This window comes from Daucus carota, chromosome 5 (assembly GCF_001625215.2).
Source record: "Daucus carota subsp. sativus chromosome 5, DH1 v3.0, whole genome shotgun sequence".
Classification (NCBI taxonomy): domain Eukaryota; kingdom Viridiplantae; phylum Streptophyta; class Magnoliopsida; order Apiales; family Apiaceae; genus Daucus; species Daucus carota.
In genome coordinates this window covers 13,617,583-13,638,183 of record NC_030385.2, presented here as the reverse complement: position 1 = coordinate 13,638,183, position 20,601 = coordinate 13,617,583, and the positions used below count along the sequence as shown (strand labels likewise).

The following is a 20,601-nucleotide window of genomic DNA, read 5'->3' as shown; positions in this document are numbered from 1 at the left end:
CCGGAATAATGGCAGCTCCGCGTTTGAAGTTGAGTCGAGGTGGAGAAAGAAGTATGAACGGGGCTGAAGGAGATTGAAACAACGATTAAGATGGGGCTGGTGAAGATGGAGGTGGAGGTTGTGTTGTTAGAGAAATAATGGAGGTGGAGGTGGAGATGGAGGTGGTGGTTATGGAGGGGGCGGGCGGCATAGATGTGGTAGTGGTTATAAAGGAGGCGACGACAGAGGTGGTGGCGGTGGAGATGGGGTTGGTGAAGATGGAGGTGTGTTTGGTGAAGATGAAGATGGAGATGAGGTTGTTTAAGAATTTAGTGATATTTGCTTTATGATTTAGTGATATTTTAGTTTGGTTTTTAGTTTCTAGGATAAGGAGGTTTCTATTGGAGTAAGACTATATATATATATATATATATATATATATATATATATATATAGGGTTGCACTCCACACAGAACACTTTAAAAAAAGAACAACACAGAACACTATCATAACACCTTTTCTTTTATAAAAAATGATTTGTTATGATTATAATTACATAGTTAAGCACTAACTAAACTTAATATATGAAAATCTAACATCCAAATCTATCCAAATTATTAATATGAAACATTATAGAATCCAGAACAGAATCCAAAACAGAATCCATAATAGAATCATGTATATATTCTTTACATGATTAATATCACATAGATTCATGTTATATTTAATCCATAATTGTTGTTAAACATGTTAGATACTATTATTATTCATAATAAATGGTTAATTAGCTTAAAGTTAGAATTTAATTCAAGTTTTAGATGAGATTCTATGTTCGATTCTAAAGTGTTCTTCTTTGTTCTTCTTTTAAGGGTGTTCTGTTTTGAGCAATGCCCTATATATATATATATATATATATATATATATATATATATATATATATATATATATATATATATATATATATATATATATATATATATATATATATATATTAGGACTTTAGTACATTTAATCCGAATTTAGTAGACGTAGATTTAAAAGTAAAAAAAAATCAGAAAATTCTAATCTTTTCCAAATATAGCCGATCGTGTAATATCTTTGAAATATTCAGTAATCTAATCAATCTAATTTTAACGTAATTTTGTAATGTTAGTGTAGGGTGAATGATGCGAGCATCTTATAGTTCAGCCTTGAAATTAATTGGCGTCCTCAACATCATGTGCATGGTCTATTTGGTGCCCCAGCTTGAAACTGGAGCATCTCCTGAAAATAAACATTCCATCATCAGCCTTAGCATTTGCAGAACTTTTCAGAGTGGCCCGTATCGACGGAGCACAGAGTTTCCATAGCCTCCAGATTACCATCTCGGGTGGGCTTATTTAATTTTTAAAATAAGGCATTATTTATTATTTTGTATAACTATAAGCAAGAATTTTTTTTATATTTTTTCGCACAACTATAAGCAAGAATTTTTTTTTTTTTTTTTAATTATGCATTGCACGCATTTTTTCAATTTATATTTCTTCCCGGTTCATAATGGAAAGCTAGACAACCTAACTAGTTAACAAGTTCTTTAATAAATTATACTCCGTACAGAGATAATAGATGCATCTGAATCTTCGACCAACTCTTTTCCCTCCGTAATAAAATGTTACAACCGTGTCTTTTTTTTTCTGGAACAAGAAAAAATTAGTACACAAAATAATACAATCAATGACTCTATATCTAGTACCAGTAGCCAGTACCTGTGCCCTGTCCATGATTTTCGTTTGTCAACCAAATTATAGCAGCAACCGCTATAATGAAAAATGATTTTAGCAATCGACGAAAACATGATCTAATTTCTCATCTTCCCAGAATCTTACAAGAGTTGATGCCTAGTCACTGGTGAATTCTTCACTGTCCAGTACCATTTTCCTGAACTTCAACATATCTGCATTATAGGCACCAGTGTCGTAAATCTGACTTGTTGTCAATGTGGAGCTCTGGCTAGATTTCGAGCCAGCATCGCTCAAGTCATCTAACGACGAATCTCCTTCCAGTGCACGAACAATCTGTTATCAATGCAGTTGCCAATTATAACCATTTCTTATTCATTCTTCTATAAGATGATAGAATGTCAACTTTTTCTTGCTTGTCATAAAATTTGTTTTTTAATGATACCTGGCTCATCTTTGGTCGTCTTTTACCAGAATGGCGAACACTGGCAGCAGCCGAGGCAACCATGCGTGCCATTTCTTGAGGGTTATAGTTATTCTCCAAGCGCGGATCCACCAATTCACTGTAGTTGCCATCTTCCAATGCTTTGGCCATAAGTGGTCTCGCCTATTTCAACATTTAACATGAAACATATATAATTTTATTCAAGTTTCTTTTATGAAAGCTAATACCAAGTATAAAATGCCAGCATATTCTGATATCTAAATATACTAGAATCTGAATTCATATATATTAACACACACCCAATCTACCAAACCATCATCCGAATATTTGCTTGCCGGATCAAATGGTTTCCTTCCGGTTATGAGCTCTAAGAGCATGACACCAAATGAAAAAACATCAGATTTATCTGTTAACTTTCCGCTTTGTGCATACTCTGGAGCCAAGTACCTGCAATTTCCAAACAAATAACAATGATGGCAACCCTAAAATTATGCGGATTCAAGGGTTCAATGGCATTTATTTTTAACATTCGATCTCTAGAGATAATGAATTATTTTTATGTGTATCACTTGTATTCACTACATTTAACAAAGTTACAACTTGCTTTAATACCCGAAAGTTCCCATCACGCGAGTGGATACATGAGTGAAATTATCAGAAGAGAGTTTAGCCAAACCAAAATCAGCTACCTGATGCAGAGTGAAATATGTTCAGCATAAATTATACATAAGCTTGTACAAAATAATGAAATTAATTCCCAAACAAAGTATATTACCATAGCTTCGTAGTTGTTATCCAAGAGTATGTTGGCTGCTTTGATGTCACGATGAATAATCTTAGGGTGGCCTGTAAGCAGCCAAAAGATTATGTCAGTTGAAAGGGGAAAAAAAGAGGAAGGATTTCAGATAGAATTAGAATGTGGCAGAATAGTGCTCGATAAGCATAAATATACATACAGTCTTCGTGGAGATAAGCAAGTCCTTTTGCTGATCCCACGGCAATGCGAAGCCTGCTTGGCCAATCCATGACTGTTCCGCTCTCTGGGAATCATATAAAATAATTTCTTTAAAGTTTTGAAAAAATCACATATAAACTTATCTAAACCGGCACAAAGCCAATGTTATGAGTTTATAGGATTGACACGTCCTACTATCAGAGTCGACATGAAAGCATTATTATATTTTGCATCTCAAACACTTTTTAATCCGATGTAAATAAACAGTCCGAGCTGAAAAAGGAAATAATGAATTAGTCAGATAGATTGCAGGACTTAATTACTGTACAAACCAACTTACTATAAAGATGATGTTCCAAGGTTTTATTGGGAACATATTCATAAACTAGCATCCTCTCTGTATCAGCAATTGAATATCCAACAAGTGACACAAGATGGCGATGGTGGACACGGCTTATTATCTCAACTTCTGCCTGGAACTCTCTCTCGCCTTGCCCACTCCCAGTCTTTAAGCATTTCACCGCAACCTCTCGACCATTAGGCAACACACCTTTAAAAACATAACCAAACCCACCTTGTCCTATCATATTATCTTCAGAAAATCCACCAGTAGCTGAGGCTAAATCCTCATAAGAGAACTGGCTCTGGTTATATCCTAAACTCATATTTGCAGGATGTTGTCCACGGGGTGTTGGAACTGTTCCTGAATAGTTGGAGCTGTGCTCACCGCTCTGCGGTGCTCCCCAGCCACCTGCATTAGCTTGTTGTTGTAGCTTCACAACATGGTCTTGAGGACCATTCCACTCCTGGCGACCTTGGTAATATTGAACATGTGATCCTGGATCAATTTAAATATATTTCATGAATATTGAATAAATCTCGTGAAGACATATGACAAAAAGTTCTACTTTCTGCAATAGAAGTTTAAGAGCAAGAAATATATACTTATAATGATATCCCCGGTAAACGAAAGAGAACACAACTTTAGTCAAAACTAGAATGAAACTTTCTTCACCAACAATATATAATAGTTGGACATAGAATCATCACATTTCACAATTTTTCTTGTGACAAACATGTGGTAAATGCATTGTTCAACATGAAAGTCTTCAGGTTCATAATTGTATTGCAAATTAAATATGTCAGGCGTGTTTTCATGCTGAGATATTTTAAGATGTCCATTCATATCATGAACACTCCAAATGTGCTTTATAGTTGAGAACACAGTAAGTAGCATATGTACCTTTAGGGGGGTATGATTTTCTCTTCTTTTTCCTGCAACACACTGCACAAGCAATCATTAGAACAGACAGAATAACTAAACCACCAAGAACTCCGCCTGTAATACTTCCTGCGTTGTCATTTGATGATGATTTTTGACGGCTCGACCCACTCGATGGTGAGCTCGACCCACTGGATGGTGACCTACGAGCCGGTCCATCTGTTGGTGTGAGTGCAGGATTACCTATTGGAGGTGGGGGAAAAAAAACACCAGGCACTTCCGGGGTGGTAGGTGCAGGCGGAGACATGACAGCAGCTGGAGGCGATGGACTTCTCCCTGATGGTGGAGGTGACTTCCCCTCGGGTGGAGGTGAGGACTTGGAATCTGATGGCGGAGGGGATTGACTTTTTGGTGGGGGTGATGATGGTGGCGGCGAGGATGGTGGTGGTGGTGAAGATGGTGGAGATGGGGGTGGAGAAGAGTTTTTTCCCGAGGAAGGTGGTGGTGGTGAACTTTTAGTGCTATTATTACCAGAGGGAGCAGAGTCAGGGGAAGAAGCCATTTGCAAAATATATAAATCTCAATTCCGGCCAAGTATTAGGCTTTGACACAGGCCGGAAATTAACCTGACACAGCTCTCCCCTAACCACGCGCCACTTCAATTCAGCACCCCTATATATCAAAATGCCAGACAATATAAACACATAGATATCTACAGTTATAATGCGTCAAATCATCATGACAATAAAAGCTTAAATGAAGCTTATATGCAAATTTGTTTTGCAGGTCATCACATTTGTTGCAACTGCATGAATTTAATCAATGACATCATGTATTTTCGGGTTATATCAGATACATGTAACCTGCATCCATCTGATTCTTAATTATGCATATATTTCAAGAACCTCATCCAATGGAACACAATCAAAGTTGTTATCATATATATATGCACACATTTTACATGCACATAACGTTAAACAGTTTCTAAGTTCCATGAATTGTCTAATTTTATGTGAAGAAAATAAAAAGGGAAGACAAAACTAACCTGTATCTGCGTACGGGTGATATAAAATTAGGGTTTGGGGAGAGAGACAGGGCAGGGCATACAAAAGGTTCTGATAATAAAAGAAAGAAAAAATTTGGGAGAATGTCAATTCTCAAAGTAGAGAGAGAGAAAAGGAGTTTCATTTTTGAATTTTGCACTTCATTTTCTCCCTCCTCCACTTGCCTATCTCCCTTCCTACAAACATGCTTCTCTTTCTCTTCCATCTTCTCGTATCTTTTTTCGCTGCTTCATCCAATTCTTGCCTTCAATCAACTCCTATGTTTAGTAAATATAATATACATACATACATACATACATACATACATACCTCGCAATTGCTGGTGTATTTTCCACAGTTGAGCTTCTTTCACTCTCCAATTGTCCAAAAGGTGCTCAGTTGTCAAAGCGCAGTCCGGATGTTTTCTGAAATATTAATATTTGACTTGAACAACATTCCAGCTGCCTTTTAACAGATAAATTTGCCATTAACAACGATATTAGTAAATTAAGTACAGAGCAAATTCATCATCTTCAGAGAGTTTTTTTTATTTCTCATTAAAAAAAATCAGGAAGCACCGTGCATAGGAGAGGAAAGACTGTAACACTAACAAAGACAAAGTAAAATAAGGTATTTACAATAAGTAAAGTAACATGTTCAAATAACTGAACCAACATCCACATTTCACAGTAATACTGAAACTGAAATATTAGTATAACAGCATCCTGTTCTTGCTCAATAAAGACAGACTAGATATTACAGAATAAAAAGGGAGTAAAAGCTGGCGCAATGAGTGGATGGAATTTGATGAGGTTGTCCGGCAAACACATGTGACTGCTCAGGGCAAAGATACGAGGCTGTTCACATAGGGGACATATGTTGTACTCGGTTTGATCCTCCCTCTCCTAATCACTTCAAATTTCTCTTCCTTCACATCGCAGGAATATAAGATGTCATCGATATTGAAAATGAAGTGATTGCGCTTAACAGCGAACAACACTTTAAAGGACCACGCATTGCAAATATTCATATCAAGTCCAACAACATCACGACGCTTCAAGCACATATTAACACCCCCAAAGATCTCAATTATGCACTTATTCTTCACATCCTCAATCTCATCACAAAAAATATTAGTATCTGTCACACCACCAAACATTCCAGTCTCGCTCCCATCACAAAAATTACCAATCCGCATGCTAGTCTGAAGGTAAGAAGGCTCAATGTAGGACTGAACATAAGATAGCTCCTCATCAATCAATGTCAAAATACCCCATCCATCTTTAACATCAGAACATATGGGTTGAACTCCACAGATGTCATTAACAGTATCAAAAGCTAGCAATTCACCTGTTGAGGTAGCCCAGTATGCCACCCCATTTTTGTATATGCCATTATCTTTCAAATATGGCGCCCCAAGCTCAGAACAGACAGCATTACAGCAGGTCCAGGACCTCGTCTCTGAACTATAAATGTCAAAGCAAAGCATCGGAGGACCATTGTAAATGTCAAAGGCACATATTACCTTAAAATCTTCCCCAATGTTCAATAGAGAGGGCTCAAAGGCAAGTATTAAATTCGGTTCAGGCCCATGATAGTAAGTAGATCGAGGCACCACATGGAAAGCCCTAGTTGCCGGATTGCAAACATAGTATTCATTTACACTATCTGTGTCACCTACTCCTTGACAGAGAAGCAATCCATTGCAGGAACTTTTGATCTTAACCGTCCATGGAAGAAATGACAAAGAAGATTCAGGAATCCCATATGCATCATGGTCGAGAGATACAAAGAATTGGTTGAAACCATCCTGACAAAAGAAACCAGACATGTCCTGGAAACAAAGAGTCTGCATATGAGCTAAGAATGGATGTGATATCCAACTATCCCAGTCTTTTGAAACTGCCCTAAATCTCACAAGGGATTTTGCTGGGAGGAAAGGCAAAATATAGTCCTTTGCCACATCTTTAATTTCCATGTCCTTTCTCACCGTGATATTTGGACGGAACACATATGCTGTTCCATCCATATCATACACCACATCTCTACGTTTTGAACCTTTGTGCTGCCATTTAAAAAATATAGAGCTTATAAGGAGTCATATAGATAGCCACATCAAAATTCAGTAATTATATTTTTTCCAATCTTACTAAAATATGGCAGGTACTTTTTGTCAAGAATTTTGACTGTAAACAAATTGCCCATTGCGAAGATTTTTTTATTTTGGGGGGTGGGGGGGCTATAAATTAACACAGCTTTAGATCATTGTTATCTATGTACCAAACTAAATTACTTGCACACCTTATCACCCAGCTCATTAATGGGTGTTGCATCCCATGAATACGTGCTTCCATCAGAAAAACTTTGCTCAGAGTCCAGTGATTTATCAGAGTACCTATCCAGGTCGTCCAACAACTGCTCATTCTAAAAAAAATCATAAATTGTTACAACATCAATCTTTAAAAAAAAAAGCTTCAAACATGATTACCGAAATATTTGGTAGGTATTTTTCTCATGGATCTGAACTATAAACACAGTGTCCCAGTATGAAGATTTAAGTCACATTAGTAAATTACTTGCACACCTTATCATCCGGCTCATTAATGGATAATGAATCCCATGGATATGTGCTTCCAGCAGAAAATCCTTGCTTACAGTCGACTGATTTATCGGAGTACCTGTTCACGCTGTCTAACTGCTGCTCATCCTGAAAAAATATAGGTTGTGACATCATTAATCCCCCAAGAAAAAACAGCTTCTAAACACGAGTACTTAAAGATCATAAATCATACGCTTTGAGAAGAATCACAGCCCCCGCCCGTATCTAAAATACCAATATCCACTTCCTTCATATTTTTCATTACAAAATTCAGCTCTTCAGAACCAATAATTTCAAAAGACTCACTATCGGTATGTTCGCTTTGGTCCTGACACAGTATTATACACAAGATTATTAGTCACAGAGTTTTTATTAGAAATATTTAATTAAAGAAAAATGTAAACAAGGTCCTGGTACAAACCATATGCAAATCATCAGATCCCACCAATTCAAACGAGTCATCATCATCACTTTGATCCATCTCGCGCTGCAACACCATTATCCTTGATACTAAAACTAAAACCAGTATATATTTTGGAAGGTAAATGTATATCAGCATCAACATCCAACAAAACAAATAAAACTGAAGGTAACGGACACTAAAACATCTATGCTGTCAAGGAGCTGTCTGTTACTGCAGTTGCAAATTTAGTTGGACCCTTAAAGGGTGAAAAGTATAATACTAGTCATGCATAATACACTTCAACTAGAGAGCTAATAGCCTAATAGGCTAATACTAAAAAGAATATGTTAGTCAGATATTTTGATCCTATGACTTCCTCATTTGCAATAGAAAATATATGAATGTGAATGTAATAAACTAGCAATTAACAGATAAATAATTCAACAGAGGCTACATTTCAGAACATCCTAGCCATTGTAGTGCGAGATAAAGAAAAATATACAATCAATCAGCTCAATAGAGAAAGTCTAACTCAGCAAAGAGATGCTAAAACTGTAATGTATGAGGACTGATATCTCATACTAGAAGCGCTTCAGTTCAATATTATAATCTGGAGTCAAATTGAAGATATTCTGCTTGACATACTGATCGAAGCGCACAGGGTATAGGATTGAGAAGAGACTTCATTCACATGATGAATAATGTATCATTAAATGGAAACTGTGACAACTTTAAAGGCTGCCATACACAAATGGGATAATATACAACAAAAGCTTCAATCCCTTTAGGATCTGTATGCCATTATGTGCTTACAAAAAGCATCATTTTAGAGTGCAAGCAAAATGTGTGTCACTACTCACGATATCTATTTGTGTGGATGGAAGTGTCTAGTTGGGGAAGATATACTGTTCTTTTTTTTTTATATATATATAAGTATACAGTGTCCACAAAGTACTGAAATGTCTTTAAGATTAGTGCTCCGTAAACTCATAGAATAAAATTGATATATTGCCTGGAATTGGTTTCCAGAGTAAAGAATTAGAGCCTCATTCAAGGTTGTAGTTCAGCTGTAACTCATCTGATGTGAGCTTGGTGGCTAGCCAGGAAGGAAGCCAGTTCAAAATTCAAATGAATCTTTCAAACATAATCAACCGATCAAAGGTTTAAGTTTGCAGCTATCGTAATGCAAATGCAATGCTAGACCATGAAAAGAGGGGAAACTGAACAACAATCCAAAATCATTTCTCTCACAAAATTTGGGAAGAGGAATATGATGTCAAGTTGCTCATCCATAAAAGAATATTATGGGTAGTTCCATAAAAGGCTTTCTATAAAGAGCAAACGATACATCTGTATCATTATGTCAGATTCCAGCTTCACTCATGTCACATTCTGAGCCAAAAGCCGAGGCCTTAAAACCAATGTTAATGGCTCTCAACAAAAACTGCAAAAAAAAAAAAAAAAAAAAATCTTTGCAGTTGCAAAGGTGCCTGTGGACAGTGTTACATGTCTAAAACAAATAATTGTGACATTGACACTAACGAAACAAAACTGCAATAATGCATATAGAAACTTCCCTCCCAACACACAGACTATTTCGCTCCTAAATTCATAGCTCTGTATACCTTCATCCCCTGACTAACAAAACCTCCGCGCAATAAAATTCATCCATAAAGAAAGAGTACTCGTCTTTACAACTTGACATAACGAATTCATCACACTATACGAAACCAAAACACAGAATGAAAACATAGAATATAATAACCAAAACAAAAAGTAGACGCAAACAACTGAAGTGATCAAGAGCTCGAACTTAATTATACGCGCGACAAGTATATAACATATGCGCTCGCGCACACACATCATGTAATGACATAAAATAATCAATAACAACAAGACAATAATTTTGTTTAAGTGAAGAAACTAAAAGTGAAGTCAATGAGTCAACTAATCAGACAAGACATGATCGATGAACAACAAAAAAGCAATTAGGAAACAAAGTTAAACAAAACAGAACACGAAGAGATGAATAATATGGTTAAGACTCACAAGTCACAACCAAACCCTAGTACACTGTGCATACGATCATTGAGACAGTGATAACATAGACACACTATCAGTGTCTACAAACAAACTATACAAACTACAACGCACAACGATGAATAAAAATGGAAATTATGTACCTTTCACAGAGAGAGAGAGAGAGAGTTTATGTGCTTTGGGAGAGATAATTGTATGTACGTGTACTTGAATTATTACTGAGTGAAAGTAGCGTGGTGATTACAAGAGACGTGGAAAGTGGTATAGAATTTAAAGGACCTTTCGTCTTTTTTTCGTTGAAATGTATTGGATGATCACGAGTTTACTCAGGTCAAGCATATATTATTAGTTTATTACTCGGACAAGTCTATTTTCTTTTTGTATAGTTTCAGGAATTTAATTATTTTGTGAGCACATAAATTGTAGCTTGGTGGCCAAGAAACGCCTATGAGTTACTTATCGTTTGGAATTACAGTTATTGAGAATTTGGTTTGTGTTTAGAGAATTAATTCGCGCATTAACTTGAAGTAAATAGGATAAGTTAAGTTTTTAAAAAATGATTTACAAAGTCGATAGGTTATCTTATTAAATTATGATGCTTTACCTTAGTAACAAAATACTTTTAGTTGGTCAGAAAGACTCCAAATGCATATAGTACAAATTTAACTTATTTCAAGGCAACGGAAAATTTCGAACTTTGGATTTAATTGTGGAGGGTAGTTAAAAATTGTTAACGCAGCCAATTGGTGTAGAAACAAAAAATAGTAAAAAGAAATGTGAAAAAGAGTGGTGAGCGTCTGAGAAAAAGACAATGCACATGGTAGGTGGTGGTAATGAAAAAGACTGATAATGGTGTAAAATGCACATGATAGCTAAGCTGCTGGTGGTTGCTAATGGAAAGCAGCATTCTTCTTCCTCAAGAGATGAAAACCAAATACTACTCAAAAGGGTGGCTGGAAATGACAATCATCCTATAATTCTATTTAGCTCAGTAGCTGCAATGCCACATCCATCTTCATCGCGACTGTTGTTTGGCTTCAACACCAGGCCCAGATGAACCAGATCCTCGATGTGTTTTGTTTTTTCCTTGGAAGAGTCCTGGGGATGTGATGGATCTGTATCTGCAATTTCAAAGCAAAGCAAGGAAAACAGGTTATTTGATTGAAACAGGGTATGATCAACACCAGTTAAACAAACCTTATCTATCTCAAGCTTCAACTCTTTTAAACTTTTCCTTTTCATGCACGTGCCGTGGGCCTCCGATATTTGCTATGTAAGCCTCCTGACCAATCACAAAAAAGCCAAAAACAAGTACAAATAAATTAATTGGTACCGGCAATAAGTCAATAATAATAATAATAATATAATTTTTTTGTGAAACATATTTTGCCTTTAATAGTAAATTTTATTACTATATTCGACATGAGAAACAGGACGGTACACACCCTACGCGACGCGACGATGCTTAAGAAGTGATATTCTTCCCATCCCCACTTGTAAATAGAGAAATCATCATTTATATGCCAGATCTGATGATGCGTTGATCGACACGCGACTTGAATTAGGTTAAGGGACACTAGTGGCTCAAGTATGCATCCGCAGTTTTGATTAGATACGACGCATGCATCACCCAAGCAAGCCAGCCTTTTTCACTAGCCAATTAAATTCTATTCCGGACAGCATTGTCTTAACAAGAGAAAAAAAATATTCAAATATATTTCTTTTCTTTTCTTTTCTTTTTCTTTTTTTCCCAGAGTTTACTCGACTACTTTCCCTTTGTTCACCAGAGTGTTCGACCCACTTGTAAAATAAAAGCAGACATTTCAAAAAACTGAGTCCAACAGCAAAACGAGACAGACACACTGAGTTACTACGACTCACAAAGTATCATCATTCAAATAACAAAGCAACGGCTACCCTAAACCCAAGTAGAAGTAGTAGTAAGGCAGCCATTACCCAGCGGGAATTCTCTCTGTTCTAACCACTTTTCAAACATCATCATCATCCATTTTCCATAACAGGTTTTCCCTCCATTTTCACTTGTCCAGTGCAAGATTAAATTTAACTAATATAGAGGTGGTGGAAGCACAACTCTCTTTCTTCCAGCTTCCATCATCCTTTGCATCAACCACCCCAAACATCTACTATCACTATACCTACGAATGAGGCTTCGATGACTTGCTCAACTTAGACGCACGATCCTCATCATCATCTTCCTCGTTACTATCACTGTCACCATCACTCTCACCTTCATCTCTTTTCCTCTTGTGCAAAGAAGTTGATGCCTGTACTCCAACATCATCATCCTCCTCTTCTTCATCTTCAACTTCTTCCTCCAATTCAGCATCCTCTTCATCTTCATTTGCATCCATATCACTACCCTCATTAGCATCTACTTCCACCTGCTGAACCACTGGTTGCAGCAAGTATCCATTGTCGTCATCTTCCTGCCACTGACAAACAAAACACAAGATTTCAGCTTCAATACTACTACTCACTAAAGAGCATCTAACAATATTAAAGAAAACAACATATGATTAACACTTTCAAAACAGTCTGCTGATCATTCTCTCAACTCCAGCAAATAGAAATCTTAACACAATTAAAAGTGTAAAATAATAATTCAGATTTCAGAAAAAGACAGGCATCCTACAATCCATAATACATGATCAAAACTTGCATCTTTCCTCCAATCACAGCATGATACACATTCCACATAGATACATATAACAGAAAGCTATTATCATCATAACTGAATCTCACACCTTACCCACCCCCAAAACCACCATCAGCAACCATATCTACAAACAGTGAAGCAGATACAACAAAATGGCTCCAAATGACACTATAAACTGATTATGTCATGGCAGAGCACATAATTTACACAAGAACACAAAATAATTGATCAGCACATATAACTATATTATCAAGTCTGAAAAAATATAAAATCACACACACAATTAGAGACTTATAAAGATAACAAAATTCTAGAATTAAAGAAAGCACACTCCCCACAGAACAAAAAAAGAAGCAAGAACTTAGCGACTACAAATCACCAAGTCGATCAAAAAACAAATCTACAGAGCAAAAAAACAAGAATTCATTTTTCAGTCTGAATAACACTTTGGAAAAAATTAAAATCAAACCTATCAAAAAACATACATTTATTTTGCCCTACGGCAATACTTACAGATACAAATTTACAGAGCATTTAATTATAAGCTAGGGAACAACTCAAGTACTAGAAATTTGGAGTTGAGCACATTTATTTTGCCCAACAGCCATACTTACAGATATAATTGCAACAAAGTTCTATTTGTTCAAGTCAAAACTTATAAAAATAAACACAAATATAATAGACAAGCACATAATCATGGACTTTCCAGACCTGCAGCTAGGATAATCTGTTGGCAATGTTATTACCAGCTAACCATACATAAAACATCAGGTGATTCTACATCCAACAATAATGATATAAAAACACAAGCTTTACAACTAAAAAATACTTAATTTTACTACGAATTTGTTTGACACATAATTTAACAAAAAACATGCAAATCCGAGACTGTAATACCCAAAAAAAATATACAACAACAAGCACACCAATTATAGGGTTTCAAAAAGACTTCAATCTACAACCAGCAATTTGTGCACTTAAATTGTCTACTTATATCAATAACACTACTAAAAACATATGCAGAAATTCGACAGATAAAAAAACTCTACTAGTTCCAGCAATGTAAGTTACATGCATCAAATTTGCATCCAAGGAAGAAATATAAACACACAAATAAAGAAACGAAAAAACATATATCCAGTCATTAGTAGCAATATAAACACACATATATATCAAGTAAAGGAAGGAAATCACTACCTCATCCTCAGCTTCCTCTTCTTCATAATTACCTTCTTCGACCCCCATCTCTTCTTCCTCGGTCTCTCCATTGTCATCCTCATCATCTCCATCGTCCTCCCCCTGTTCATGAGCATCAATCTCGCCTTCAGTACTTGTAATCCTTCCGGTGCTCTCAGGTTCTGCAAAGTCCCCTTCATCATTGTCCACTTCCTCCTCGTCTTCATCCTCATCTTCCACACCGTCATCCTCTTCATCACTATCCAGAATCTCATGCACCTCAATCACATCCTCATCATCATCATCGTCTTCCTCCTCATCAATCTCCTCTTCCTCCTCTCCATCCTCCTCGTTCTCATCCTCCTCTCCACCAACAGGCTCAACACGAAACCCATTCGAGTGTCCGTTCAACCCATTCCCACTCCTAACAGTCTCTGTCTCTTCCTCATCAGCATCACTCTCCTCATCCTCATCGACATCCACAACGCCATCATTCTCAACACTATGTCCATTACTCATCCTATTTGACCTATCCTCCCCGTCAATTTCCCCGCTCCCAGGATCATCCTCATCCTCATTCTCCTCTTCATCTTCCCCCTCATCCTCCTCCCCCTCCTCATCACCAGACTCCTCCTCATCGTCATCAGACTCTGGCCTCTCATTCCCATCCGCATCCATCTTATCCAAATACCTCAACGACTTGACCAATCCAAAAACCCTAGATCGATAATCCTTCACTCTGGTAACCGGACACTCATAAAGATCAAGCGACGCAAGCTTCAGCTCTGCAAGAGGCCTAAGATCATCAATATCCTGAATCCTATTATTCGACAAATCCAGGTCCCTCAACGACTCCAATCCAGCCTCAACCAAAAATTCCAAACCTCCAGCTATCCGATTATCCGATAAAATCAACTTCTGCAGATTCCTCAACCGCGGAAACTGCTCCAACGACGAAACCCCTATATTCGCTATCGAAAGATGATTCAGGTTCACAAACTTCTCAAACAGCGGCGGTGGGGGTAAGCGCCCCTGCACACACTTGACCGCGCCATCTAGGGTTAGGGTTCGTACCGACGCGACGTCGTTTTGCCCATCCAGCGCCGTTTCAACCGCTCTCTCCCAGATCTCATCCATCAATCACACCTTTATATATCCGATAAACACTCCCAAAGTATATGCACGTATAATCAACCAACGATAATTAAATAAACATAAATAAAATTATATTTTTGTGTATATGTAGAAGATAAGAAACCCTAAAGTTTGTAAATTTGTAATTGATAGCAGCTAAAACCCTAACTTGATATGTGAATTATTCACCAACAATGCTATCTCTCTCTGAACTTTCTCTCTCTAAAAACGCAGGTTATGTTCACTTCTCTCTCTATATCTAGATATTGAAGGGGCGAGTTAACTCGAGCCCGAGTCAATTATGTGACCAGGGTTTATTCCGGGTTGGTTAACCCGAACCAGGGTTAGTTTATTTGTCTACTTGTGTTAGGGGGTATGATTTGGAACGTTGGATTGGAGAGGCGCGGATCGATGACGTGGATGAATGGACGGTCGGGATTGGAGGATTGTGTGTTTGTTTTTGAGAAGGACGTAGAGTTTCTTGTGCTGGGTGAGTAGGACACGTCACCTAGTTCTGTTTGAAAATCGAGAAAGAGAGAAAAGGGTATAGCCACTGGATTTGGATTTTATTACATACATGCCACTATCTTGTTTGACCGTCAAAGATTGTTGAGAGTGGTTGAGGCCCACCTGACCCATCACAGTAATCTGGGCCATGGGCCATTTCACATTTCGATGCCTTTGTTTTTTGATAATTGGTTGGAAATCTGTCTTGATGGAACTCCTTCTTTCGGATAATATATCCAATAAAAGTTTGTTTTTTATTTATATATTGGTTGCAGACTTGGAGTATCAAATATGTGTTTATATAAGACGGCGTATATAATTCCCCAATTCTATTAAGTTATTTTGAGTAACTATAATTCATTAAACAAACTTTTTAAATTAGTTTATAAAAAACCTAGATGAAGTTGAAAAAAAAGATACAGTAATTTCCTAATTTCCTAATTTCCTAAGTACTTCTTCTGTTTTTTAATATAGGACGTTTGACTTTTTAGCACACTGAGACATTGCCGAGTGCAAAGTCACTCTCTCTGTTCACTCCATGCAAAGAATCGAATCATGAGATAATTTGATCACAAATGAAAAGGCCAAATTATAAAAAGATATCCCCTATACGTTTTTCCTCATTTCTTTACAGTTTTTTTCACAATTTGACACACATTTTAAGACTCTAAAACATAATTTCGTAATTTATTTTTGAGATTTTTTTGTGTATAAAAATTCAAACATCAAATTTTTATTCAAAAGAAAAAAATTACAAAACTTAATAGAATTATTATTCTCAAATAATAAAATATTCAATCTTTTTTTTTTTTTTGAGGAAAGGATAATTTATTAAATAGGAGAAATATCCGAATACAAAGATTCCAACACATCTTGCGGAGGAGACGTAAAAATGTTGTAGCAACCAACCAAACAAGGAATCCTAGCCATGTAATGAGCCACCTTATTTGCTTGCTTTTTAATATTCTGGAGAATGAAATCAGCTCTTTGACGAAGCTTGGCACGACAGAATTCAAGAACATTACCAACCTCAAGTTGATATTCTTTGTTGTACTGCACAGCATCTGTAACAAGTTGTGAATCACACTCGATGACTACATTTTGCACACCCATATCCTCCAGCCATGCTAGTGCCTCCTGCAGACCAATAGCCTCTGCCTCCATGACATTTACCGTACCTGCATGCCGCAAGTTTTTACCCCTGATAAACTCGCCCTTATCATCCCTCAACACCATTCCTACGGCAAATGAGTCAACACCATTAAAAACAGAAGCATCTACATTTAGTTTCACCCAGCCTTCCTGTGGCCGACTCCACCTGGAACAATCTTGCTCCTCAGTCCTACTAAACCCAGCAGAATAAAGCTCCTTCCTGTGCATTGCAGACTGCCAGTCCTCCACTTGTGTCGAACTGATCAACTTCACAGTAATAGCAGACGTAATACTTTTACCTTCCCAAAGCTTCTTGTTTCTGACAAACCATATTCCCCAGAGCACAGTAGCTATTTTAATGACTCTGCCTTCCTCTTCCTCACTAATCTGATTCAGAAGCCAGGCTCGGATAATTCGTCCAATCCAAGGATAGCTATAATGTCCTGAAGTTCTTTGTAACGTTGTAAAGTTTGCTTAACTTTTTGGGCAGTTTCATAATGGTCCTCACCAACAATCCGGGGTTGGAGCATAGTTGACGTTGAATCTAAAGGATCTACTGCTGGATAGATACCTTTGGCGGCTAATCCTCTTGATAGTACAGTAGTAGCATCCAAATGTGCAAATGTCGTAGCGGGCGCAGGGTTGGTCAAATCGTCTGCAGGTACATAAACTGCTTGAATAGAGGTTATTCAATCTTATACTACAATATTCAAATATTTAATCTTACACCGGAACACTAAAATGAATCCATGATAAAATAAGTGAAAATATAAACAAATATGAAAATTGTATAAAATTGAAAATTCACAATATTTACTCAAAAAAATTATATTAAATTTTATATTAGAATAATTTATATATTATGCACAAACCTAAATATTACGAGCAAAAAAAGTTTCTAGATCTCTCATTACAACTTTAGTATTTTTGAGAACACCTTAATGAATCTCCATATTAATCAAGTAATAAATTTTAAAAAAACACAACTATATATTTTTATTATATGGATACGCAACACCTTAAAGAATCTCTACGAAAGAAGATATTGAATTAATATTTGAGAATTTTAAATTAGCAGGACACTTAATGAATTAATTTATTTGTTTTTAAATTTATCATCTAAAATTAAATAAAATACAAAGGTGCAATTTTTATCGTATTCATAAGTAACATCTCAAAGAATATCTATGAAATCAGTAAGAAAAAATTTGAAAAAATAAGTTATTCCATAAGATATGTTACATTTTTGGTGAAGAACTCATGCATTAATATAAATTTTATTTAAATAATTTAAAATATTTATACATTGTCATCCAATTTTTAATAAAATTGGATATTTTGATCATGAAATTGTTATCATGTATCTAAGGAACACCAGAAAGAATCTTGTAAAAATAACTTAGTAATTTAATATTAAAAAGATATAAATTAGTAGGTAAAATATACTACAACAGTAAAGGAAGAATGAGATTTTCTTCTTTAACTCAGAATAGTAATAAATACAAAAGAATTTGCAGATATTAAAAGTAGACCTTATTGATATTATTTTAATTTTAAATTTGTAAATTTTAATATTAGAATATATAATTATTTTTATCACTTTCCACGAACACGTTATAAAATCTCCATATAAATTAAAACATTAAATCCTTAATACAAACTTTTTCAAATCTCTATTCACCTTCCCAAAAAAGTCCAGATAATTTTTCTCACATTTTAAATAATAATAAATTTATGAGAGATTAATTTGAATATCTATTGAAGTATTTATTTTTTAAAATTTAATAACGTCAATATCTAAAATTTTAAGAAAAATATTATCTACTTTTAACGGATGGTAAAGAGACATTATTGGTTGTATTATGTATTTAAAAAATAAAAATAATAATTCAACTTAAATTAAATGAAAATGCATAATTCTTAACACTCCATTCACGAACACTTTAACGAATCTCTCTCAATTATACCTTGCCATCTTTAACCAAATTATAATCTTCAACTACTTTTAATCATAGATTTTTCGTCAAAACCTTATATTTTAAACTATATTTGAAAAATAACAAATGATATTGTGCACAAACCTTTGAAAAAGATATTGTGCACAAGCTTTTGAAATAGATATATAATTCGAATGAAAAATTTTAAAGAACCCCTTAATGAATAGAGTTATAAATATTTTATTGAGATTCTTTTAAGTGTTTTCCTCGTTTAAATTATATTATTCTTAATTATCATTATATTTATTATTATCGGTAGAATCTTAATTAATTTATCACTAATATATATTTGATAAGTGGATTTTATATCCACTTGGAAGCCTTCGTTTTGACTTAAATTGATGGAATGACCTCAAGCTTTTGATGTTTTTGATATGTTTTAGTGTTGTGTTGTGTAGGTTTTTTGGAAGGAGAACGAAGAGGAGAATCATAGTTTTCATTGAAAAAAAACGGTGAAGCAATCGGATGCTCGAGGAGAAAGATACGGACGCGTAAAGGTTGGATGTCAGGGCTGCCCCGTTGGCGCGGCCGCCCCAACTCTGGCGCGGCCGCCCCAACTCCTGGACGGGGGGGATGCCACTTTGGCGCGGCCGCCCCAACTTTGGCGCGGCCGCCCCGTTGGCGCGCCCGCCCCAACTTTGGCGCGGCCGCCCCACGACCTGAGCGGGAATTTTGGCCCTTTTTGATCCGTTTGAAGGCCCGTTCGCTGGGAAACTTAAAGGAAGGCTTGGGGGACTTAAAACACAACCTAGAAACATTCTAAGGAGCACGTGACGACTACGGAGAAGATCTAGATTCATAGTTTTCTTTTGTCTTCTTCCAATTAGGCGATACCTTTGGATGCTCATTCGGATTTGTTTCGAAACTCTTGTTTTACTCTTTTGATATTGTTTAGACTATTCAGTACTATGTTTACTTTTATTCCCATGATGATGAGAAGTTCGATTATGAACTAATCATTGTCATGGGATTTTAGCGGATTTATCGATGAATTTCAGTAGTTAATTTGCCTTGTTCATATGTGATGGTTTGATTTCCTCGTATTGGTTGTGCTTATTCGTCTTGGATGCGTAGCTAACATCTAGGATTGCTTGTTAATCTTTATTGAAGCGACAGTGAATATATTGATTTAGAACTTGCCATGCGAGCATAGGTTTTGTGTTCGATAACATGACTTGTGATGTGATTTTACCCATCTTGCATCGCCTTATGTAATCTTGATAGATAACTTGCTCTTCAATCATTATGTTTTCAAATTCTATAGACATATAGGGTCTAAGCATAATTGGTGTCTGTTTACCTTCTATCTTAATTGTGGATGTGTAGCAGTATGGTGCACGTATCACGACAGTTAGCGTGTATCAGTCTCGTGTTATCTGATTAGTTATCAACCATTACAATCGAATAAAGGTAAGACTCTGAATGAAGTTGTTAATGAAGCTAGAATCCCATGTTTTATTCTCATTAGTAAATTGTTATTTTCTTAGTTGATAATTCTTAGTTTCATAATTCGAATCGAATTAGTTAAGTAGAAAACCAAAACTCAATTTGATA

General features: G+C 36.0%; 3 protein-coding genes and 1 non-coding gene across 9 annotated transcripts; all 4 read right to left on the bottom strand.

The window, feature by feature from the left end:
* Positions 1–1,578: 1,578 nt before the first annotated feature.
* Positions 1,579–5,501, bottom strand: LOC108222630 (putative proline-rich receptor-like protein kinase PERK6). Its single transcript, XM_017396517.2, has 9 exons — positions 5,365–5,501; positions 4,341–4,991; positions 3,438–3,935; positions 3,099–3,182; positions 2,918–2,988; positions 2,755–2,831; positions 2,442–2,589; positions 2,143–2,304; positions 1,579–2,033 (listed from the first exon to the last, which is right to left on the bottom strand). The coding sequence occupies exons 2-9, from the start codon at positions 4,879–4,881 to the stop codon at positions 1,857–1,859; spliced, it is 1,758 nt and encodes a 585-aa protein (XP_017252006.1). The 5' UTR covers positions 4,882–4,991; positions 5,365–5,501; the 3' UTR covers positions 1,579–1,856.
* A 475-nt stretch (positions 5,502–5,976) lies between these two features.
* LOC108222631 (uncharacterized) lies at positions 5,977–10,684 on the bottom strand. Of its 6 annotated transcripts, XM_064092826.1 has the most exons (7): positions 10,548–10,604; positions 9,990–10,084; positions 8,383–8,477; positions 8,155–8,289; positions 7,947–8,069; positions 7,664–7,786; positions 5,977–7,427 (listed from the first exon to the last, which is right to left on the bottom strand). In XM_064092826.1, exons 3-7 carry the CDS (start codon positions 8,458–8,460, stop codon positions 6,201–6,203), a joined length of 1,686 nt encoding a protein of 561 aa, XP_063948896.1. In that variant the 5' UTR covers positions 8,461–8,477; positions 9,990–10,084; positions 10,548–10,604; the 3' UTR covers positions 5,977–6,200. The 6 variants fall into 6 exon arrangements, with proteins under 6 accessions (XP_063948896.1, XP_017252009.1, XP_063948897.1 ...); XM_017396520.2 differs by lacking the exon at positions 9,990–10,084 and having other exon boundaries at positions 10,548–10,684; XM_064092827.1 differs by lacking the exon at positions 9,990–10,084 and having other exon boundaries at positions 7,664–7,777; positions 10,548–10,684.
* A 611-nt stretch (positions 10,685–11,295) lies between these two features.
* On the bottom strand, positions 11,296–11,990 carry LOC108222633 (uncharacterized). The gene is made up of 3 exons (XR_010291786.1): positions 11,850–11,990; positions 11,602–11,686; positions 11,296–11,525 (listed from the first exon to the last, which is right to left on the bottom strand). It is a non-coding gene; the product is annotated as an uncharacterized LOC108222633 (transcript).
* A 215-nt stretch (positions 11,991–12,205) lies between these two features.
* Positions 12,206–15,667, bottom strand: LOC135146716 (acidic leucine-rich nuclear phosphoprotein 32-related protein). The gene is made up of 2 exons (XM_064092828.1): positions 14,279–15,667; positions 12,206–12,857 (listed from the first exon to the last, which is right to left on the bottom strand). Exons 1-2 carry the CDS (start codon positions 15,392–15,394, stop codon positions 12,561–12,563), a joined length of 1,413 nt encoding a protein of 470 aa, XP_063948898.1. The 5' UTR covers positions 15,395–15,667; the 3' UTR covers positions 12,206–12,560.
* Between the last annotated feature and the right edge of the window lie 4,934 nt (positions 15,668–20,601).

Excerpts from the sequence above, each read along its gene's own strand:
- LOC108222630 (XM_017396517.2), bottom strand. The coding sequence starts at position 4,881 with ATGGCTTCTTCCCCTGACTCTGCTCCCTCTGGTAATAATAGCACTAAA. Across the intron at positions 2,832-2,917 it reads ATAACAACTACGAAGCTATG|GTAGCTGATTTTGGTTTGGC; the intron begins GTAATATACTTT and ends ACTCTGCATCAG. Across the intron at positions 2,590-2,754 it reads CGCGTGATGGGAACTTTCGG|GTACTTGGCTCCAGAGTATG; the intron begins GTATTAAAGCAA and ends TGGAAATTGCAG.
- LOC108222631 (XM_064092825.1), bottom strand. The coding sequence starts at position 8,526 with ATGTTGATGCTGATATACATTTACCTTCCAAAATATATACTGGTTTTA. Across the intron at positions 7,787-7,946 it reads TTAATGAGCCGGATGATAAG|AATGAGCAGTTGTTGGACGA; the intron begins GTGTGCAAGTAA and ends GATTTTTTTTAG. Across the intron at positions 7,428-7,663 it reads TTAATGAGCTGGGTGATAAG|CACAAAGGTTCAAAACGTAG; the intron begins GTGTGCAAGTAA and ends TTTAAATGGCAG.
- LOC135146716 (XM_064092828.1), bottom strand. The coding sequence starts at position 15,394 with ATGGATGAGATCTGGGAGAGAGCGGTTGAAACGGCGCTGGATGGGCAA. Across the intron at positions 12,858-14,278 it reads AAGAGGAAGCTGAGGATGAG|TGGCAGGAAGATGACGACAA; the intron begins GTAGTGATTTCC and ends TTTGTTTGTCAG.